The 17,734-nt window shown below is 46.3% G+C and overlaps 1 protein-coding gene across 6 annotated transcripts in view; it reads left to right on the top strand.

The window, feature by feature from the left end:
* Positions 1 to 17,734, top strand: part of EVA1A (eva-1 homolog A, regulator of programmed cell death) — a 55,131-nt gene that overhangs the window by 22,992 nt on the left and 14,405 nt on the right. For 3 of the 6 annotated variants that reach the window (XM_004473362.5, XM_071208938.1, XM_071208940.1), the window contains 2 exons: positions 5,493 to 5,631; positions 9,832 to 9,996. In XM_004473362.5, coding sequence (XP_004473419.2) covers positions 9,951 to 9,996 — 46 coding nt within the window. In that variant the 5' untranslated portion in view covers positions 5,493 to 5,631; positions 9,832 to 9,950. The other 3 variants (XR_011646202.1, XR_011646201.1, XM_071208939.1) reach the window with 2 other exon arrangements.

The raw sequence follows: 17,734 nt of genomic DNA, 5'->3' as shown, positions 1-17,734 counted from the left end.
GCTCCTTCTTGGGTCAGAGTTCTATGAATGCCACCGATGTTTCAGAAACTGCTCCTTCGGTTTTCAAGTCTCTTTCTGTCCCCCTTAGCCCCTTACACTTAAGTCCTTGACTCCTGGTGCTGTGACAGAATAGTTTTAAAGTACATATGTGTCAGGCACTGGACTAGGCTATGCAAATGGAACAGGAGACCCCCAATGGCCAAGAGCCATAGTTTCCACCCTAGAGTTGTTAGAAGCATAGACCCAACTATTTCATGTAGTCCGCTCTCCGACAGATACTGGTTAACTGGATGTGAAGTCAGGTTTTTTAAAAAAAGATTTATTTGTTTGTTTGTCTACCCACCCCTCACCCCCGCCAGATGGCTCTCTTGTCTGCTTGCTGTGTCTGCTCATCTTCTCTAGGCTACACTGAGAACCGAACCCAGGACCTCCCACATGGGAGGCGAGTGCCCAACTGCCTGAGTCACATCTGCTCCCACCAGCTGCAGTGTCTGCTGGCTGCAGCATCTGCTCATTGTGGTATCTGCCTGTTGCAATGTCTGCTGCTTGTGGCGTTTGCTTGTTGCAGCAGTTGTAGCATCTGCTGCTTGCAATGTCTGCTCGTGGCAATGGTTGTAGCATGTGCTCGTCTTCTTTAGGAGACCCTGGGAACCAAACCCACCCCCATTTGGGAGGCAGGTGCCTAACTGCTTGAGCCACATCTGCTCCCCTTATTTTTACTTTCTGTTTTCTTTTTTAAAGGAATTTTATTGAAACACATTTACATACCATGTAATTCATCTGAAGTATACTTTCTGTATATTTTCTTAAACATGCTTTTAAATAAATCATTACATAGTATTTCATATTATAGACAGACCATCATCTATTTAACCAATGCTTTGTGCTTGGACAATAGAAACAGTGCTGAGGAACAGACCACCCCAAACTTAGTGGTGTAAAAAGCAGCCACTTCATAATGCTTGTGGAATTCCGTGGGTAAGGCATTTGGACAGGGCACATAGGAGATGCTTTGTTTCATGACATTTTGGTCTCTGCTGGGATGACTGATGGCTGGGGGAGCCTTGACTCCTAGGGGTGAAATCACCTGGAACCATCTTCAGTCAGGTGTGACAGCTGACACTGGCTGTTGTGTGAGACTGTCCCTGGGGGATTGAGCAGAGCACTTACATGTGACTTTTCTCTGCGGTCTGCCTTCCTCACATCATGGCACCCAGGGGATTGGGCTCTTCCGTGTTGGCCAAGAGTGCCACGGGGCTTCTTTCCAGGAGAACTAGATAGAAGTCGCATGGTCTGTTCTGACCTTGGAAGGCACCTAACGTCACTTCTGACCTGCGCCATGGGCCAAAGCGTCCCAAATCTGCCCGATGCAGGAGGAGGAGGCATAGACCTGAATTCTTTTTTTTTTTTTAAAGATTTATTTTATTTATTTCTCTCCCCTTCTTCCCTGTTGTCTGCTCTCTGTGTCCCTTTGCTGTGTGTTCTTGATTGAGGAAGTGTCAAAAAATTCACGGACATGTTTTACCACCTCAGTAACATGAAGTCTGTTTCTAATGCTTTTAGGAGGTGTGATCCTGCGGTGAGTGTCTTTGTGTGGAAATCTTTGCACATATCTCTGACTAAAAGATTTATCCTGTTACTTTGATCATGTTAAAGGAACACAAGGTGAAGCCAGTGGGTAGATGGGGATTGTGCCAAGAGCTCTGGACCAGAGAGTCTCGGCTGCCTCTGTTTTCACCATATTTGTGTTTTCTTATTCGTCTCCTTCTTGAGGTCAGGTGTCTTCCCACCCCAGCTCCCCAGAGTCCATGGTCCCCTCATGTCAAGGCTCGCTCACTCCTTCAGGAAGGCCAATGCGTTCCTTCACCCTCACCCCTATCTCTGAACTCCTGAGCATTTTTTAAAAATTAAACTTTATTTTAATTTCAAAGAATAACAGGCAAAAGGCAGTTTAACAAATTATGGAAGAAAAAATTTCTCCATTTATTTCAGTTAGTCCTAAAAAACAAACTCAAATGTTTATCCTGCGTTCAGAAAGATACATAAATGAGCACAGATTGGTTAAATGACCTTAAGGGAAAGAGAGTAAATGGCAAGGAAATAGAGGGGAGATCATTTAAGGGTGGGGGACAATTAAGCAAGTTTCTAGGGTGAGTAGATAAGGCCAAGACATTGAAAGTGAGTGAGACGAGGAGAGAATCAGAAAATGGTTGAGAGAGAAAGATCTATCTAGCTATCTATCCATCCATGTGCACATACACAGAGAGGGAGAGAGGGAGACTGAGATTGAGAGGAAAAGCTTGAGAGAAATTTAGAGAGAAATACGCAGTATAATCTCTCTGTTGGTCTATCCCCTGACCCACTGCCTATCCAGAGAGGTAGAGGGAGATCAGTCAAAAAAGGGAAGGTGAGAGAAGGCCGGATCATTGATTTGCCATTGATTGAGGTAGAAGGAGAAAAGGACTTGATCCAAAGCATGGGTGGAAGGGAGGAAGGTCGGGATGAGATGGAAGAGAAAGAAGGGGGAGTTCACATGGTTTCCCAGTGAAGCTGGGAACCCTGAGAGGCGAGGGTGGAGAAGTGGGCTCGAAGAAAAAAGCAGAGATATGGTATATTGTTTTTAGGGGATGAGGAGGTAGGAACATGAGGTGCCAGGGACATGGAGGGTTTCCCAGCAGCATGGAGGGCCTGGCAGAGGTTGTGAACCAAGCGTTTGTGATGAGGCTAGAGGAATGATTTGTTTTTGCCAGAAGCTCTTTGCCTGTGGGCAGAACAGGCAGAAGAGGGTTGGGATTAAGCCTGTGGGTGTGGGGAGAGCAGCAGGGACCTGGTGAGAACCAGATTGGAGTGGCCGGCCTCAGCATCCACTCTATGTTGAGAAAAAGAAAATATTAAGATGAGACTGATAACCTGGGTGAGCATGGAGAGGACCAGGCGCGTGGAGAGGTTGGTTGACTTTGATTACAGTAGAAGCTTACGAGGTTCTGACAGGAGAGCGGCATCTCTGAGTTTGAGTCATTCATTCATCCAAAAAACAGCTGTGGAGTGTTGGCTGTGTCACCTATTATGGGTGGCTCTGGGAACAAAAAAGAATTAAGACACGGTCCCTTTAAGGAAATCACAACCCATATTTCAGAGGCAGAACATTTTCAGGTGACGTTGTGGGCCCGGATAAGTCCCAGGAAATGGTTCACTGCAGTGAGTTAGAGGTGAAGTCCGTCAGAGCCAAGGAAGCCAAGCAGCTGGTGGGCTAGCTTATTGGATGTGTCACCCCAAGGTGTAGTTCAGAGAAAAGACGGGTTTCCCTCTGCTCATTGATTTGTCCGGGGCCTTGTGTACCTTCTCCATAGCCCATGAATGTGGGAGCTGCTTTCCCTTCGAGCCTTCGCACCTCAGAGTCTTTGGCCACGCCAGGGCCATTTTATACACGGTTTTCATCAGCACAGAGTGGAGGAGCCCTCAAAAACCCGCGTCTGTGCCTTGGTACATGCGTCTCTAACGACTGATCCAGTTCTTCGAGTTTCTTTTTTCTTCCTCGTCCTTAATTTCTTCACCAATAAAACAGAGCTAGGAAGAGGCCACAAAACCTGTGTGGATCAGAGGCAGCTGGGATGTGTGTCTATAAGGACATAAATGAGCAAGGCCGACTGGGGATGATGCAAGACACAGTGCTGAGGGATCACTATCAACTAACAACTGATAATGCAACTGGAAAATGACCTTGAATTGAAGGTTCGATGCAGATCAGTAGAATATCCCTGTCTACATAGAATAATATGACTTTAAAATGCTGTTTGATCTAATGTAAGGGGGAAATAGAAAGGAGAAATGAGTTTATATGGCTATGAGTCTCTAAAAAAAAAAAAAAGAGTCTGGAGGCTGTCAGAAGGATTTCCCTTATGCACAACTGAGCAGAGCCTAAGAGACAGATAAAGCAGATACAATCCCCAGGTATTGGTTCCTTTGAGGGCTAAAGGGACCCACGGGTTCTACGGTCATGGCAGATAGGGTTCACTGCCATGTCAGATGGCCCTTCTATGGAGCTGGTGTTTCTGCGTGATGAAACTGGACCCAGAGGGGATCTCTTTTCATAAGACTATCATGCTACTTTACTGGAATTGTAGTTGGTATTGGGGTTTAAGATATATTTAGGGGATTGATTCTTTTTACTGATAATATGATAGCCAGGCCCTGAGCCTCAACAGACTCCAGCTCCTACAATCTGAATTATTGGACTCACCTCACTCAGCTAAGATGGAGTTGAAGAAGGGCAACCACCACACCATGGAGCCTAGAGTGCCTACAACTGAAAGCAGGAGGATTGCATCCAGTAACCATGTGGAATCTGAGCCTCCTCTTGACATAGAGGTGCAACGGACACAACCAATCCAAGGACCTCAGAGAAAAGGTGGCAATGGAGTGGGAAAAGTGGACATGGTGGCTGATGGGTATGGGGAATGGCAGGAAGAGATGAGATGTGGAGGCGTTTTTGGGACTTGGAGTTGCCCTGGATGGTGCTTCAGGGGCAATCACCGGACATTGTAAATCCTCCCAGGGCTCACTGGATGGAATGGGGGAGAGTGTGGGCTATGATGTGGACCAATGACCATGAGGTGCAGAGATACCCAGAGATGTACTTACCAAATGCAATGGATGTGTCATGATGATGGGAGTGAGTGTTGCTGGGGGGGGAGGGAGGAGTGCGGTGGGGGTGGTGGGGTTGAATGGGACCTCATATTTTTTTAATGTAATATTTTTACAAAATCAATTAAAAAAAAAAAAAAAAAGGCACAGTGCTGAGGAATGAATGAATGAGCGACTGTGTCTGGAGCAGGGGGACTGCTCCCGGCCGTGAAAGCCCCGGGCCTGGCTTCATCCTTCCCACACGCTCCTAAATAAAGGAGCTGTGTGGGGTCCTGGCCTTTAAAATGCCCCTACTGGCTTCCCTGGCTGGCCTGAGAAGAAGCCAGGAGACCTCTGGATGGAAGATACAGGCTGTGGGAATCCACGTATCAGCACTTGCTTGCTTTTCATGTCCACACAGGGCTGCGTGAGGCTTCGTTTCATGGCCCACCTGGGCATTGCTATCTGGGAACAGAATTCCCAGTCTTCCTGTCCCAGAAAGGCTGCTGGCCTGCAGACTTCGCTGGTGAGGGACCAAGCTGCACATCCCGCTTCAGCTGCTTTGTGGGGTTTGGCTGGCAGGAGGGAAGAGGAAGTGTGTGTCTTTGATCTCTTCTCAGTCACTTCCCTTCTGCCTTGGAGGTTGGTTTCCCTGGCCATCTGCTGTAGTTTCCAGGTTAACCCCTGGCAGTGGGCTCACCCTCAGTATCATCTTCTCAGGGGATGTGATCCCATCTCTCCATGGATCCAGGCAAACACTGCCGAGGGCTTTTCTGCGGGGTCCATGATGACATCACCTCGGAGGCAGGATGCCATCTCCCAGGCATGTGATGGTTCTTGATTCTTGTGCCATTTGTCTTTTCTTTCAGAGCCTGAGAAGCCCACTGGGACCAACTGGGTTTCAGAGCCTCTGCTGCATGATATGCATCTGGTACCCATCCTTTGGCCATCGGGGATGAGCCGTTTCTATCAGATGCTTCTCTGCTCCTGACAACACACCTCTCCCAGGTAGCTAAAGCTGTAATGAGATTACCAGCCCCTGAGAAATATGTAATGAGACAGTCACCTGCAGAGGGGCCTTCGTGCCAGGGGAGGCCCACTGCTGCTACAGGAATAAAAGATGAAATGTACGAACACCGGGTACATTTCATTTTACACTTTGGCATTTGGCAATTATGCTTAATGTAAATGGGTGGATTCAAGGCTCCAAAAAATATGAATTTACGGCACTGGGAACAGGGTAACCTCTAAAATGGTAGCTAGCAAAAATACCATATGACGCATGCATTTAACCATTCAATCGAAGGCATGAAATCTGTATGCTCAGGAAGATAAGGCCTGGGGATGTAAATGATGGAAAGAAGCCGTCTCCCCTCAGTTTTGCTGTGGTTTTTTTGGCAGTTAGGTGCAGGGGCTTTAGGTCATCAATGAAAGAAAGCTGTTGGAGATTACAACTTTTGAAAATGGGTTGGTGATGCCCAAAGACGGTGTGCTGTGAGAGTTCTCTAGAAATTATTTTTCCAAAAATGGTGTGGGGTTAATCCAATGGGTTATCAGTGGGAGAAAGCCCTGAGATAACGGGGGCTTCATTGTAATTATGTCTTTGCCAACATAAACCCCAGGGTAGGCTTGTCTAGAGGAGGATTTAATTTAGACTTGTGCCTGGTGGCTCTCCAGGTATGAGTGAACTGGTGTTGGCTGATGGTGATTTCTCCTGAGGTATTGGCTAATATGCTCCATTCTCCAAGAGCCTGGTCACTTCTGGTCACTGAGAACATTGGGTCACTGGTTCAGGGCTTGGACCTGTGGTGCCCTGCTCCAGGCTGCTGGGAGTTACAAGCAGCCTCTCTCTTGGGCACCTTTTTGACTGTGCTGGTGATGCACAAGAGATGCATAAACTCTGAGAATGGCTGAGGCGGCTCAATGAAGTAGTGATGTTCATTCTAGAAGAGGGTTTCTCAGCCTTGGCACTATTAACATTTTGGGCTGGATAACTCCTTACTGTGGAGGGCTGTCCTATGCATTGAAAGATGTTTAGTGGCATCCCTGGTCCTTAGTCACTAGATGCCATTAGAAACCCCATCACTGCAGCTGTGATGACCAAAAAATATCTCCAGATATTACAAATGTCCCCTAGAGGAGGCAGAATTACCCTGGGTTGAAAACCACTGGATTGAGCCAGTGATGAGGGGCTACCTTGAAAACACAGAACTGCACCTGTGAGTTCTGTGCTTCCTAAGAGCTTCATCCCCCTTACCTTGACATTGGTTAAATATGCAGGTGTTTAGGTGCAAGGTGAACTGCCGGTAGTTCCTTAGACACTGAAGAGTGCCCAGAGCTACCTTCAGCTGGCCCATCCCAGCCAAAGGAGGGTTCAGGGAGAGGGACTTGAAAACAGAGTGTGACGTGGGGGCCCATCACTTCTCTCACTTTGGCAGACCTTGCTTCACTGGCAGCTGCTCTGAACAGAGTCCCCTCGGCATATCCCTGCCCTCGGCTCATGTCCTCACTTTCAAGGAAGTCTGTACCTGCTCAGAGAATTGAGCACTACGGTAGGGTCAGCGAGGAACAGGCGCCTACCCCAGATCAGATTTAGAAAGATGGCACTCAGCAAAGCGGCCCCTGGGCCTGGGCTTCAGAAGGGGAGCACAAAGGTCGTGTAGAGCAGCAGGTCTGACTCTGCTGCCGATCTTTAAAATGCAGATTTAATTCCTTAGGTCTGCGGTGGTGCGCAAGGCAATGCTCATGAACGAGCCCCTGCAGAAAGTTGATGCTGCAGGTCCTTGGCCCATACTTTGAGTAGGAAAGATCTGGGCCAGGGGTCTGCAAACTACTGCTCATGGACCAAATGTGGCCCACTGCCTGCTTTTGTAAAATAAAAGTTTTATCAGGACAGAGCCATGCTCATTCCTTTATGTGTTGCTTACAACTGCTCTCACACTACAATGGCAGAGTTGAGGCATTGCAGCAGATACCATCTGGCCCAAAATTATCTACCTTCTGACCCTTTATAAAAAGAGTTTGCCAACCCCTGATCTAGGCCAACACCTGCCCTGTGGACCAGGAGGTTCTGTCTGGTTGACCCAGGTCATTCTTTTTTTTTTCTTGGCGGTGTCCATTATTTTTAAAGGAGCTTTAGATTACATAAGTGTTACATCAAAAATATAGGGATATTTCCATATATCCCACCCTTCCCGCCCCCACACTTTTGCCCATCAACAACATCTTTCATTAGTGTGGTACATTTGTTACAATTGATGAACACATACTGAAGCATTGCTACTAAGAATGGTCTCTAGTTTACATTATGATTTACACTTTGCACTGCACAATTTTATAGGTTTTGACAAAATGTGTAATGGCCCATATCCATCACTGCAATATCATGCAGAATGATTCCAGTGTCCGGGTCATCCTTGATGGGCCATCCAGAGGTTGTCTTCCTCCAGGCTTGGCCCACCTTACTTCTCCCTCTTCTCTTGTTCCTGGCTGCTGTAACCCTCTCTCTCAGGCTGGAAGCCTCTTGGTGTCTATCACGGTAAGAGTTGTCTTTTGGTTGCAACTGATTCCATCCACCTTGAGACATTGCAGCTCACCAGTCCCTTTGAGAGTGGCCCATGTCCCAATGTCCGTGACCCACCCAAGAACCCAAGTTTCTTCCCCACGACGGGAGCCTTCTGCTTCTCTAACTTCCCTCCAGCCTGTCCCCTGCTCCCCGCCCCCGGCTCAGTTCTTCACTCTTATGGATTGAATCATGCCCCCCACAAACACACGCTCAGGTCCCAGTGCTCAGGCCTGAGGATGTAAATAGAATCTTTGAAGGTGGTATTACTGCAGGTGAGACCAGACTGATTTTGTATGGGCCTTAATCCACCATGGCTGGTGTCCTTATCAGCAGAGGAAGTTTGGGCACAGGAGTAGGAGATGGAGAGAGATGGCCATGGGACAGAGGCAGGGGTTGAGTTATGGGTGGCCTGCAAGTCTCCACCAGAATGTTGTATATGGAGAAAGCATGATCCTGTCCACTCCTTGATTTTGGACTTCTCGCCTCTGAAACGGTGACCATAAATTCCTACTGAATAAACTAACTAGCCTGTGGGACTCGGCAGCTGGGGCGAGAATGGGGTCCCCCAACCTGAGGCTGAGCCACTGAACACTGAGATCCCACAGTTCCTGTTCTGACCAGGGTGGGACAGTGCTGTCCATGGGTGGTCTGTGGGTGGATGGTATGTGGGTGGTGTGTGTGCAGTGGGTCCCTCTGGTCACAGGTAGGGGCATGGAGCTGGGGACAGGGGGCAGGCTTGAGCTCCCAAGTTCTGGTGGGCCCTTCGGAACTGCAGCTGCATTGGCTGTTCTGGAATAGCCAGCTCTGACCCATTGCCAAGGACTTGCGATTGGGACAAGAAGAGGCAAACTGATCACGGAGTGCCATTGTGCAGCTTCCCGGAGAGCAGGGTAAAGGTGGGCATTGGCTCTAGCTAAGCAGCAGTGGTGAAGGGGCTTATGATTTGAACTCGAAGGGCTGTGCCTCAAAGGGGAGCCAGGGAGAATGAAAGAAAGAGAGGTAAGGGGGACGTGTTAACATGAGCCCTGAAACCCAGCAGAATTATGGCCAACTCCTGTCCTCCAACCTCCAAGCTTGCCCTGGATAACTATAAGAAAATGATGGTGAGGGACCAATTCCGTCCCCAAAACAAGGATTATTTTCAACTGTGAGCAAAACAGTTCCTTTCCTCTGCCCCGGAAGATCTATGCCCCTTCTCAGCCTGAAGCAGACAAAGTGGCCATCATCCTGGATCCCTCAGCATCGAGGAATAAACAAACATCAGGCGGGAGTCATCCCAGGCCAAAACAGGTTTTTTGTTACTGTACTTCCCATCTCCTGTTAATGGAGTAACTTGTAACCTTGATATAAAAAAATAAAAATTTTAAAACAATCGATTTTCAGCAAAGGAAGCTGGGGGGAGATGGGGAAGAAAATGGAGAAAGGCCAGGAAAAAGAGAGGTGTAAAGAGTTACGGCCTCCCTGAAAGCCATGAACTCACTTGAGCCATGAGGCCAAGACCTTGGATCTTTGCGGGCCCTGCCTGGGAAAGCTGGCTGGCGTTTCCGAGGCTGGCTCTTTGTTCTTGAGCCCAGGCTACCTGGAACACGGACAGCCTCAGGGAAGCAGATGTGTTCTCACCAGTACTTTGTGTTCCCCAACAGAAGAGAAGAGAAGGGTGGCCACCCCCGTCCAGCAGAAGCCCCGCCGGAGGCCTCCTCTGGATGCCACCTGAGGCGACCCTTCCGCCACGGCAGGGGGACAATAACTGGGGTGCACGGAGATGGCTCTGCTCAGCAACATCCTAGCAGCCTATTTCTTTGTCTCAGGTGGGTGTCCTGCCTCGGCCGGGGCAGGGTCCAGGGCTGTCTCCTGGGTGGCCACTTCCGGCTCTATCCTCAGAAGAGAAATGCCGTGGAACCAGAGCAGAGGGCCTCTGCTGTGCTGAGTTTTGAGATGAAAGGTCTTCTGACTTGGTAGCTAAGCCTGGCGTTCTCTTATTTGGCAAATGCCGCATTCTAAGAGCTTTAGCCTGCTGAAAATGTCGGATTTCCTTTCAGCTCAAGTGAGTGAGCGAAGATGCCTGCGGCCACTGTTGGCTTCTGTCCTTGTGTGTTTACTCTGATGTGGGAGGGGGCCAGTGGGGTATCTTCAGCATGGTCATTTCCATACAGTGGGTCCTCAACCCTTCCTGTGACGCAAGTGTGTGTGTGTCGGGGGCGGCGGTCAATAGCCTTTTGGGAGAGATGGAGGCAGAAGGCAGGTGTAACCCAAGAAAGCTCCCCAGGTGAGTCTGGTATTTGCCCTTCTCTGGTCCAAAGTTTTACTATTGTAGGAAGATGGCTGGCTTTCTCCCTAAGATCATTTCTTGAGAACAGATGCTGTTCATATAAAAGAAGCCATTTTAAAAATACATGAAAATGCTCAGGGGTTTGAATGCCCAAACTTCTCTTCTGCTGCTTGGCGGGTTGGGTGGGTTTCGGTGGGATTTTTTGTTGTTGTTTGTTTTGTTTTATTTTTGATAGTGTATTTGGGATAGGACTGAGATTCTGATTAGGCTTCCTTTGGGAAAGGACTGGTTTTACTTTCTAGTTCTCCAGCCAGGGTCGGTGGGCGTTGACAAAGAATCCAAATGGAAAGCCTGACATTTCCATCTACGATGGCATAGCTGAGCCAAGACTGAGGGCAAGGGACACTCATGGCTTCTCTTTGGGAGAGGATCTTGGCTAAAGTGCCGTGTGATTTCAGAAAGAGCTCTGCGGGGCTCTCCTGGATGGGCTGCTCTGTGGTTGGTGAGGTGGCAGGTTGTTGTCACATGTACCTCCAGTCCAAGGCTCTGCCTTCTCAGCTCTGCCGAGGTCCCGGTCATTGGCCAACCCCCTCCACCACCAAGGAATCCCAGTGCCTGGAGCCTCCTTCGCTGGGCACCCACACATCAGAGGAATCTCAGCATTGCCGTTTCTCTGGGACTCTATGGGGGAGAAAGGGCACTGGTGCTGGCAAAGAGAGGCTGAAACCCTGTCCTGAGATACAAAGCTTAAGGCAGGGATGGTCTGTAGCTCCCAGGGCCTCAAAGAATACCTGCAAATAAGCTGTTGGAAGAAAACATCTCTGGTGAAAGCAAACAGGGCACTGGACTTTGGTGCTCTCCTGGGCACAGGAGGTACCTGGCAGTTTTCCATTTCAGCCAGCATGACCCTGAGTTGTGACCACTGGACGTGGTAATTCATGGAAAGGGTTGATATTTACCGTGTGTCTTGTGATCTCGTCAAGGCTGAAAGGGTACAGGGACACGTTTGTGTCTCTCCTCCAGCCTCCCTCCCTTCTACCCAATACCCTGGAGTGCAGGAACACAGTGCTTCTTTTAAATAAGTATCAGCAGAGACAGAAAGTGAATGCAAAGAAATGGAAAGTAGAGAAGCTAAAATAAAACATGCTAGAGCCAGTCAATGGACCTGACAGCTGAAAATTGAATCTGAAATGCGGAACACTCCCTGATTGCAAAGGAAATGAATACCACTTAAATATATGAAAGTGAATCTAACAGATACAGAGAGCGATTGTGTTTAAAGAAGAAAATAGAATAAATGTGTCAGAAGCAATAATGAAAAGTATGATGAAAGAAAGTTGTAGGAAATTTCTTAATCTTGTAGTGCTCTCACTCTGTCGTAGCTTCTGGTCTTGGGCTACATAGTGGCCCCCCACTACTCCTATTTTTGTCCAAATTAATCAGTTTTCTCTTGTCCTGTCCATAGGTTCCATCATTTCAACAACTCACTTGCTAATCTACACATCTCACTTATTCCTTTGTCCTGCTTCTGATTAACCCATCAGACGAAACCCTCACACCGGGTGAATCCTACACTCTGTCTTTTCTCCCTCCACACCCAAGCTACCAGGCACTCCTACAAGTTTACAGATCAAAGCCACTAGAAATTATTGGTCTCCAACCTCAGCTGAGCCTTTCACATAGTGCTCCAGTCTTTTTATCTGCTGCTAGGTACATCTCACTCCTATTTTTCACAACAGCCCTTTCAAATGCTGATTATTCCATAATTTTAAATTTCTGTTTATTAAAGTGTATCCTAAAAGTAAATGACAAATGACAAAGAAAAAAATACATGGCAGAATTAAGGTTTATAACATATAAAGAGCTGTTCTAAATCAATAAAAGTAAAGTGTCTCCTAAGAAAAGTGGACAAAGGACAAGAATCAGCAGTTGGCAAAAGAAAAGTGCAAATAGCCAATAAAACATGAACAGCTCAAATTGTAGTAATTAAACAAATGCAAAAGGTAAACAACAATAGAATTATTATATTTTATGAAATTCTCAAAGGTTTGAATGAATAAATACATAACTTCAGTTTTGGAGAAAGTGTGGGGTGATGATGGGATTATAAATTGCTACAACCTCTCTAGAGAATGATTTGGTAACATCTATCAAAAACCTTAAAGACATATATACTGCTTAGCCAGCAATTCTATAGGGATGTGAGCAAAAATTTTACGATGAGGGCAATTCTTCTCAGAACTATTTATAATTGCAGAAAAAGAGAAAAAGTGGGTGAATATTAGTTGTAATACATGTTCATGATGGACTGTTACCACGTAGCCTGGGCATAATACTCCCATTTATGTGTCTATTCATATGTATACATGAGCACATTTTACTGTAGACTATGTCTGGTTGCTGGGATCGTATGTGTGTGTGTGTCAGTATACTCTGAGTTTCATTTCACTTAGCTGTATTTTTAAGTGTTTTATAATTTATTTGTGTTACTTTTGTTATGGGTAATGTTATTTTATTAAGGTTTTAAAATTTGAATTATATCATGCATTCATTAAAATATTACCACTTCCCTGCTTTTTTCCGACTGCCAGAGCTGGGTAGCTAAGTGTCCCAGACATTACTACTTGGCTGTCCCATAAGCATTTCAAATTCAACTTGGCCTAAACGGGAATATTGTCCTTCTCATCCAAGATGCTCCTTTTTTGTGGACCCTCTAGGTCATCACCCATGCCAGAAATATGGTTTGTGACCATTGACACATCTTCTCCCTCACTGCCCATATCCACTTGGTTAGTGTAAGCCCATTCTCTCTCTCTCAGATATCTCTCAAATGTGTTTCTTCTACTTCTTTCCCACCAACCTTGACTTGGGTCAAGCTCTCATCATGTCTTTTCTTGCATTGCCTTGATGGCAATTTCTGTGATCTTCCCTTGCATTGCCTTGATGGCAATTTCTGTGATCTTCCCAACTCCATTCTTGCTTCTCAGTCTGCTTGGTATAGCAAAATGATCTTTCCAAAATGCAGGTGAGATGATGCAATTCTTTGTATTTTTTAGAACCCTTCAGTGGCTCTTCACTATCTTTGGGAATAAAATCTAAACACTTTTATACAGCCTAACAGTTAGGGTCCTTTTGGGTTGCAAATAATAGAAAACCTCAACATAGGAGCCTAAATAGGTAAATTATTTTCTGCATGTAATATGAAGTCTAGGGGAGCAGATGTGGCCCAAGTAACTGAGCACCTGCTTCCCACATGGGAGGTCCTGGGTTCATTTCCCAGTGCCTCCTAAAACCAAGCAAATAAAAAAACCAAACAAGCGAACAAATTAAAAAAACCAGCTCAGTCCATGTGACTCAGTGGTTGAATGCTGGCTTCCCATATACGAGGTCTGGGGTTCAATCCCTGACCCCTGGTACCTCAAAAAAAAAAATGGTCTGGAGATAGGTGATTGCTAGCATCGGTCCATTGGCTCAGAAATGTGGGAGCTAGTGTCTCTGTGATTCTTGAGTTGTTGCTCATGTCATCTTAGGGCTGCAGAATAGCTGTCGCTGCTCATGCCTTCATTCAAGATCAAAAGAAGGCAGAAAAGGGATAGAGGTTCCAGGAGACCTCCTCTCATATTTCATTGGCCATTGCTGGGTCACATGGCCATCTCTAGCTGGCAAGGGAGCCTGGGAAAGTGACGACTTTAGCTTTTTCAACCTCTAGACCAATGGTTCTCAACTTTTGGCGATTCTGCCCTACACGGGACTTCTGGAGATACTTCTGGTTTTCACATGTGGGGAGATGGCTACTGTCCCCAATGGGTGGAGGCCAGGATGCTGCTGGACATCCTCCACGCACAGGACAACCCTCCACAACAAAGAATCACCTGAGCCGAGATAGCAATAGTGCCAAGGCTGAGAGGACTGCTCTAGAATAGAGGCAAGCAAGAGAGAGGGGCCTGGAGAATGGTTTGGAGTAGCCAGTTTGCAGTTTCCTATGTGGCTTCCCAGATGTTCAGTGTCTGACTTGCACCCCTCCATGCTTTTATTTTGTCACAGCCCTCCCTGACAAGACCTCTGCTCCAGTAATTCTACACGACTTGCCGGGCTTTCTCACTACTTTGCTTTTGCACAAGTTGCTTCCTTTAGTAATTTTTCCACTCTCCTGGACTGGCTAACCACCTCTCCATCTTCAGAGCTCTCCCAGTGCCATCTTATCCCCTCACTGCACCACCCTGGCTTAAGTGCCCAGCTGTGTTCTCCTCACCCACATCTTTTGTTCCCCCTTTCTCAGCACTTAGGTTGGAGGCGTTAACATTTCCTGTTTTAATTATTTCCGAGCAACCCATGGGGACCATGATGTAATAACTTTTGAGGAATATGATCTCATTAAGAATAATAACCTCATTTATAACCTCTAATGGAATTGCTAGATGAAATGGAATGATTTTTTAAAAAAAATTAATGTTTTGAATAAGTAATACATTCACCCAGCTCTTGTCCTTAGCTTTTCCTCAAAAGGCATCTCCTTGATGAGGTCCATTCTGCCCCCCACCCACATCTACACCCACTACCACATCTGGCACCTCAGATCCCCTCCCTGTTTTTCCTGTTTTCTCCTCTTGTATCCATCTAATAATCTAATATTACATATTATATATATGTATTGTTTATTATCTATCTCCACTGGAACATAAGCACTGAGGAGCACAGAGATTTGTTCTCTTTTTCTGTGTGTGTTTTTAACTGCTGTGTCCTCAGCATCTAGAAGAGGAGTTGGAATCTAGTATGTGCTTAATAAATCAATGAATGAACATGGCTCAATAATCAAACCATATAAAAAGTCATACAGTAAGAAATCTCACCCCAGCCCTGCCTCCCTCCATCCAGTTCCCAAACATGACAGTTTGAGATTATGTGATGAATCCTTGAAAGAGAAAAGATTATGTTTGTGAGCTGATCTCTTCCTCTGGGTGTGATACCCTCTGTTGCATTCAGTTGAGGGGCCCTTGATTAAATTACCTGTTAAGATTGCTTTGAGGGCTTTCTTGGATTCCACCGTGTCAGGAGGACATGACTCAGGTTGAGTCCCCACCCCCCTGTTGGGTCTGCTTTAAAATGGAAACTGACTTGAGGTAGACACATGGGGAGGGAGAAAGCTCTGTCATTTTTGATCCTGGGGCCCCAGGGAGAGATGAGCCATTCACTTGATAGTTTGCGGCTGACGTTGGAAAGAGATCAGAGCAGCCGAGAAGGCCCTGAAAGAAATGAGCCCAATGCCAGGAGAGAGAGGAAACTCTGCGAGACAGCCCTGTGCCAGGCTGCAGCTAAGAGGGAGGAAGTCACAGGGGAAGACTGAGCCCTCCCAGAGATCAGCCACCATCTTGCTTCAACACCTGGCAGCTGACTTGAGTGAGAGAGCAACCTGGAGTTGGACTCTTGAGGGCCTTGTATTATAACTGTAAGTTTTTACCCCAAAGAAATACCCTTTATAAGAGCCAACAGATTTCTGGTACTTTGCATGGGCACCCCTTTGGCGGACTAATACCCCAGGCCTGACCCATTGCCAGGCTTCTGGCAATGGTTCTAGGCCTCCTAGTGGAGTTCTTTTTTTTTTTTTTAAGATTTATTTTTATTTATTTAATTCCCCTCCCCTCCCCCGGTTGTCAGTTTTCTGTGTCTTTTTGCTGCGTCTTGTTTCTTTGTCCGCTTCTGTTGTCGTCAGCGGCACGGGAAGTGTGGACGGCGCCATTCCTCGGCAGGCTGCTCCCTCCTTCGCACTGGGCGGCTCTCCTTATGGGTGCACTCCTTGCGCGTGGGGCTCCCCTACGCGGGGGACACCCCTGTGTGGCACGGCACTCCTTGCGCGCATCAGCACTGCGCATGGGCCAGCTCCACACGGGTCAAGGAGGCCCAGGGCTTGAACCACAGACCTCCCATGTGGTAGACGGACGCCCTAACCACTGGGCCAAAGTCCGTTTCCCTCTAGTGGAGTTCTTTATGTGCATGTAAGAAAATATGAAGAGAGAATCTCAATCCTCCCCACTTTCATACATAAGTTGCATATTATATGTACTGGTTTGTAATATATCATAGAGATATTGCCTATCAGTATACAGACAGCTTCCTTATTTTTTTACACAGCAACGTACCATTTCACGGTATAGATGTGCTAGAGTTTAACCAGTCCTCTATTGTTCACCATTTGGAATGCTTTGAGTTTTTTCATACAGAGCAAAAACAGCAATAATAAATGACCTTGACTTGCATCATTCCCCACACGTTCAACTGTGTTTGTAGAATAAATTCCCCCAAAGTGGGATTGCTGGGTCGAAGTATATGTGAATTATTAACTTAGATAAATATTACCACATTTCCATTTAAGGGCCTTTTAACACTTTACACTGTATGAGAGATGTATGAGAAGCTCCTGCAAGTGTTTTTAAATGTTTGAATTTTTGACAGTCTGATAGCGAAGAATGATATCTTAGTGTTGCTTAATTTCTGTGTCTCTAGGCCAAGGATTCTTAACAAGGGGTCCATGAGCTTGAATTGAAATTTTTTAAAAATCCTTGTGAGGGTGTGTTGGTGCAGGTGTGATATATCTACCAAATAATATACATTATTAAGTGTGGACTTAGTAAGGGGTCCATGGTTTTCACCCACTGGCACAGGGGTCCATGGAACAAAATATATGTTAAGTAAGAGTCCCTGTTCTAGGCCATGGGTCAGCAAACTTTATCTGTAAAAGACCAGATGGTAAATATTTTTGGCTTTGTGGGACATATGCTCCCTGTTACCACTACTTAACTCTGCTGTTGCATTAAAACCATCATAGACAACCCGTAAATAAATGAGTGTAGCTGTGTTCCCTTAAAATGTTACTTACAAAAATAGATGGCTGGCCAGATTTGGCTCATGGGCCATCGTTTGTAAATTCTACTTTAGGTGAGCATCGTTTCATATGTTTAAGAGCCATTAGTGTTTCTCTTTCTTGAACTGTTCATATCTTTTGCCTGTTTTCTAAATATGGTTGTTGGCCTTTTTCTTAATGACTTCTAGGTGCTCTTTGTATATCAGCCCTTTGACTGTTAAATATTACAGTTACTTCCTAATTTGTCATTTGTCTTTTGACTTTGCTTACAGTACTGTTTTTTTTTTTTTTGCATTGCAGAAATTTTGGGGCTCATTCATTTTCTTCATTTAACCAAAATCCTTGGAATGTGTAAGTGCATGCCAAGTACAGCTGAGCCGGCTGGCCCGAGTAGGGCTTAGCTGGAATGGGAATCACT

Source organism: Dasypus novemcinctus, chromosome 17, assembly GCF_030445035.2.
Source record: "Dasypus novemcinctus isolate mDasNov1 chromosome 17, mDasNov1.1.hap2, whole genome shotgun sequence".
NCBI lineage: Eukaryota > Metazoa > Chordata > Mammalia > Cingulata > Dasypodidae > Dasypus > Dasypus novemcinctus.
Note: the sequence above shows the minus strand (reverse complement) of the source record. Positions and strands in the feature narration are given on the sequence as shown.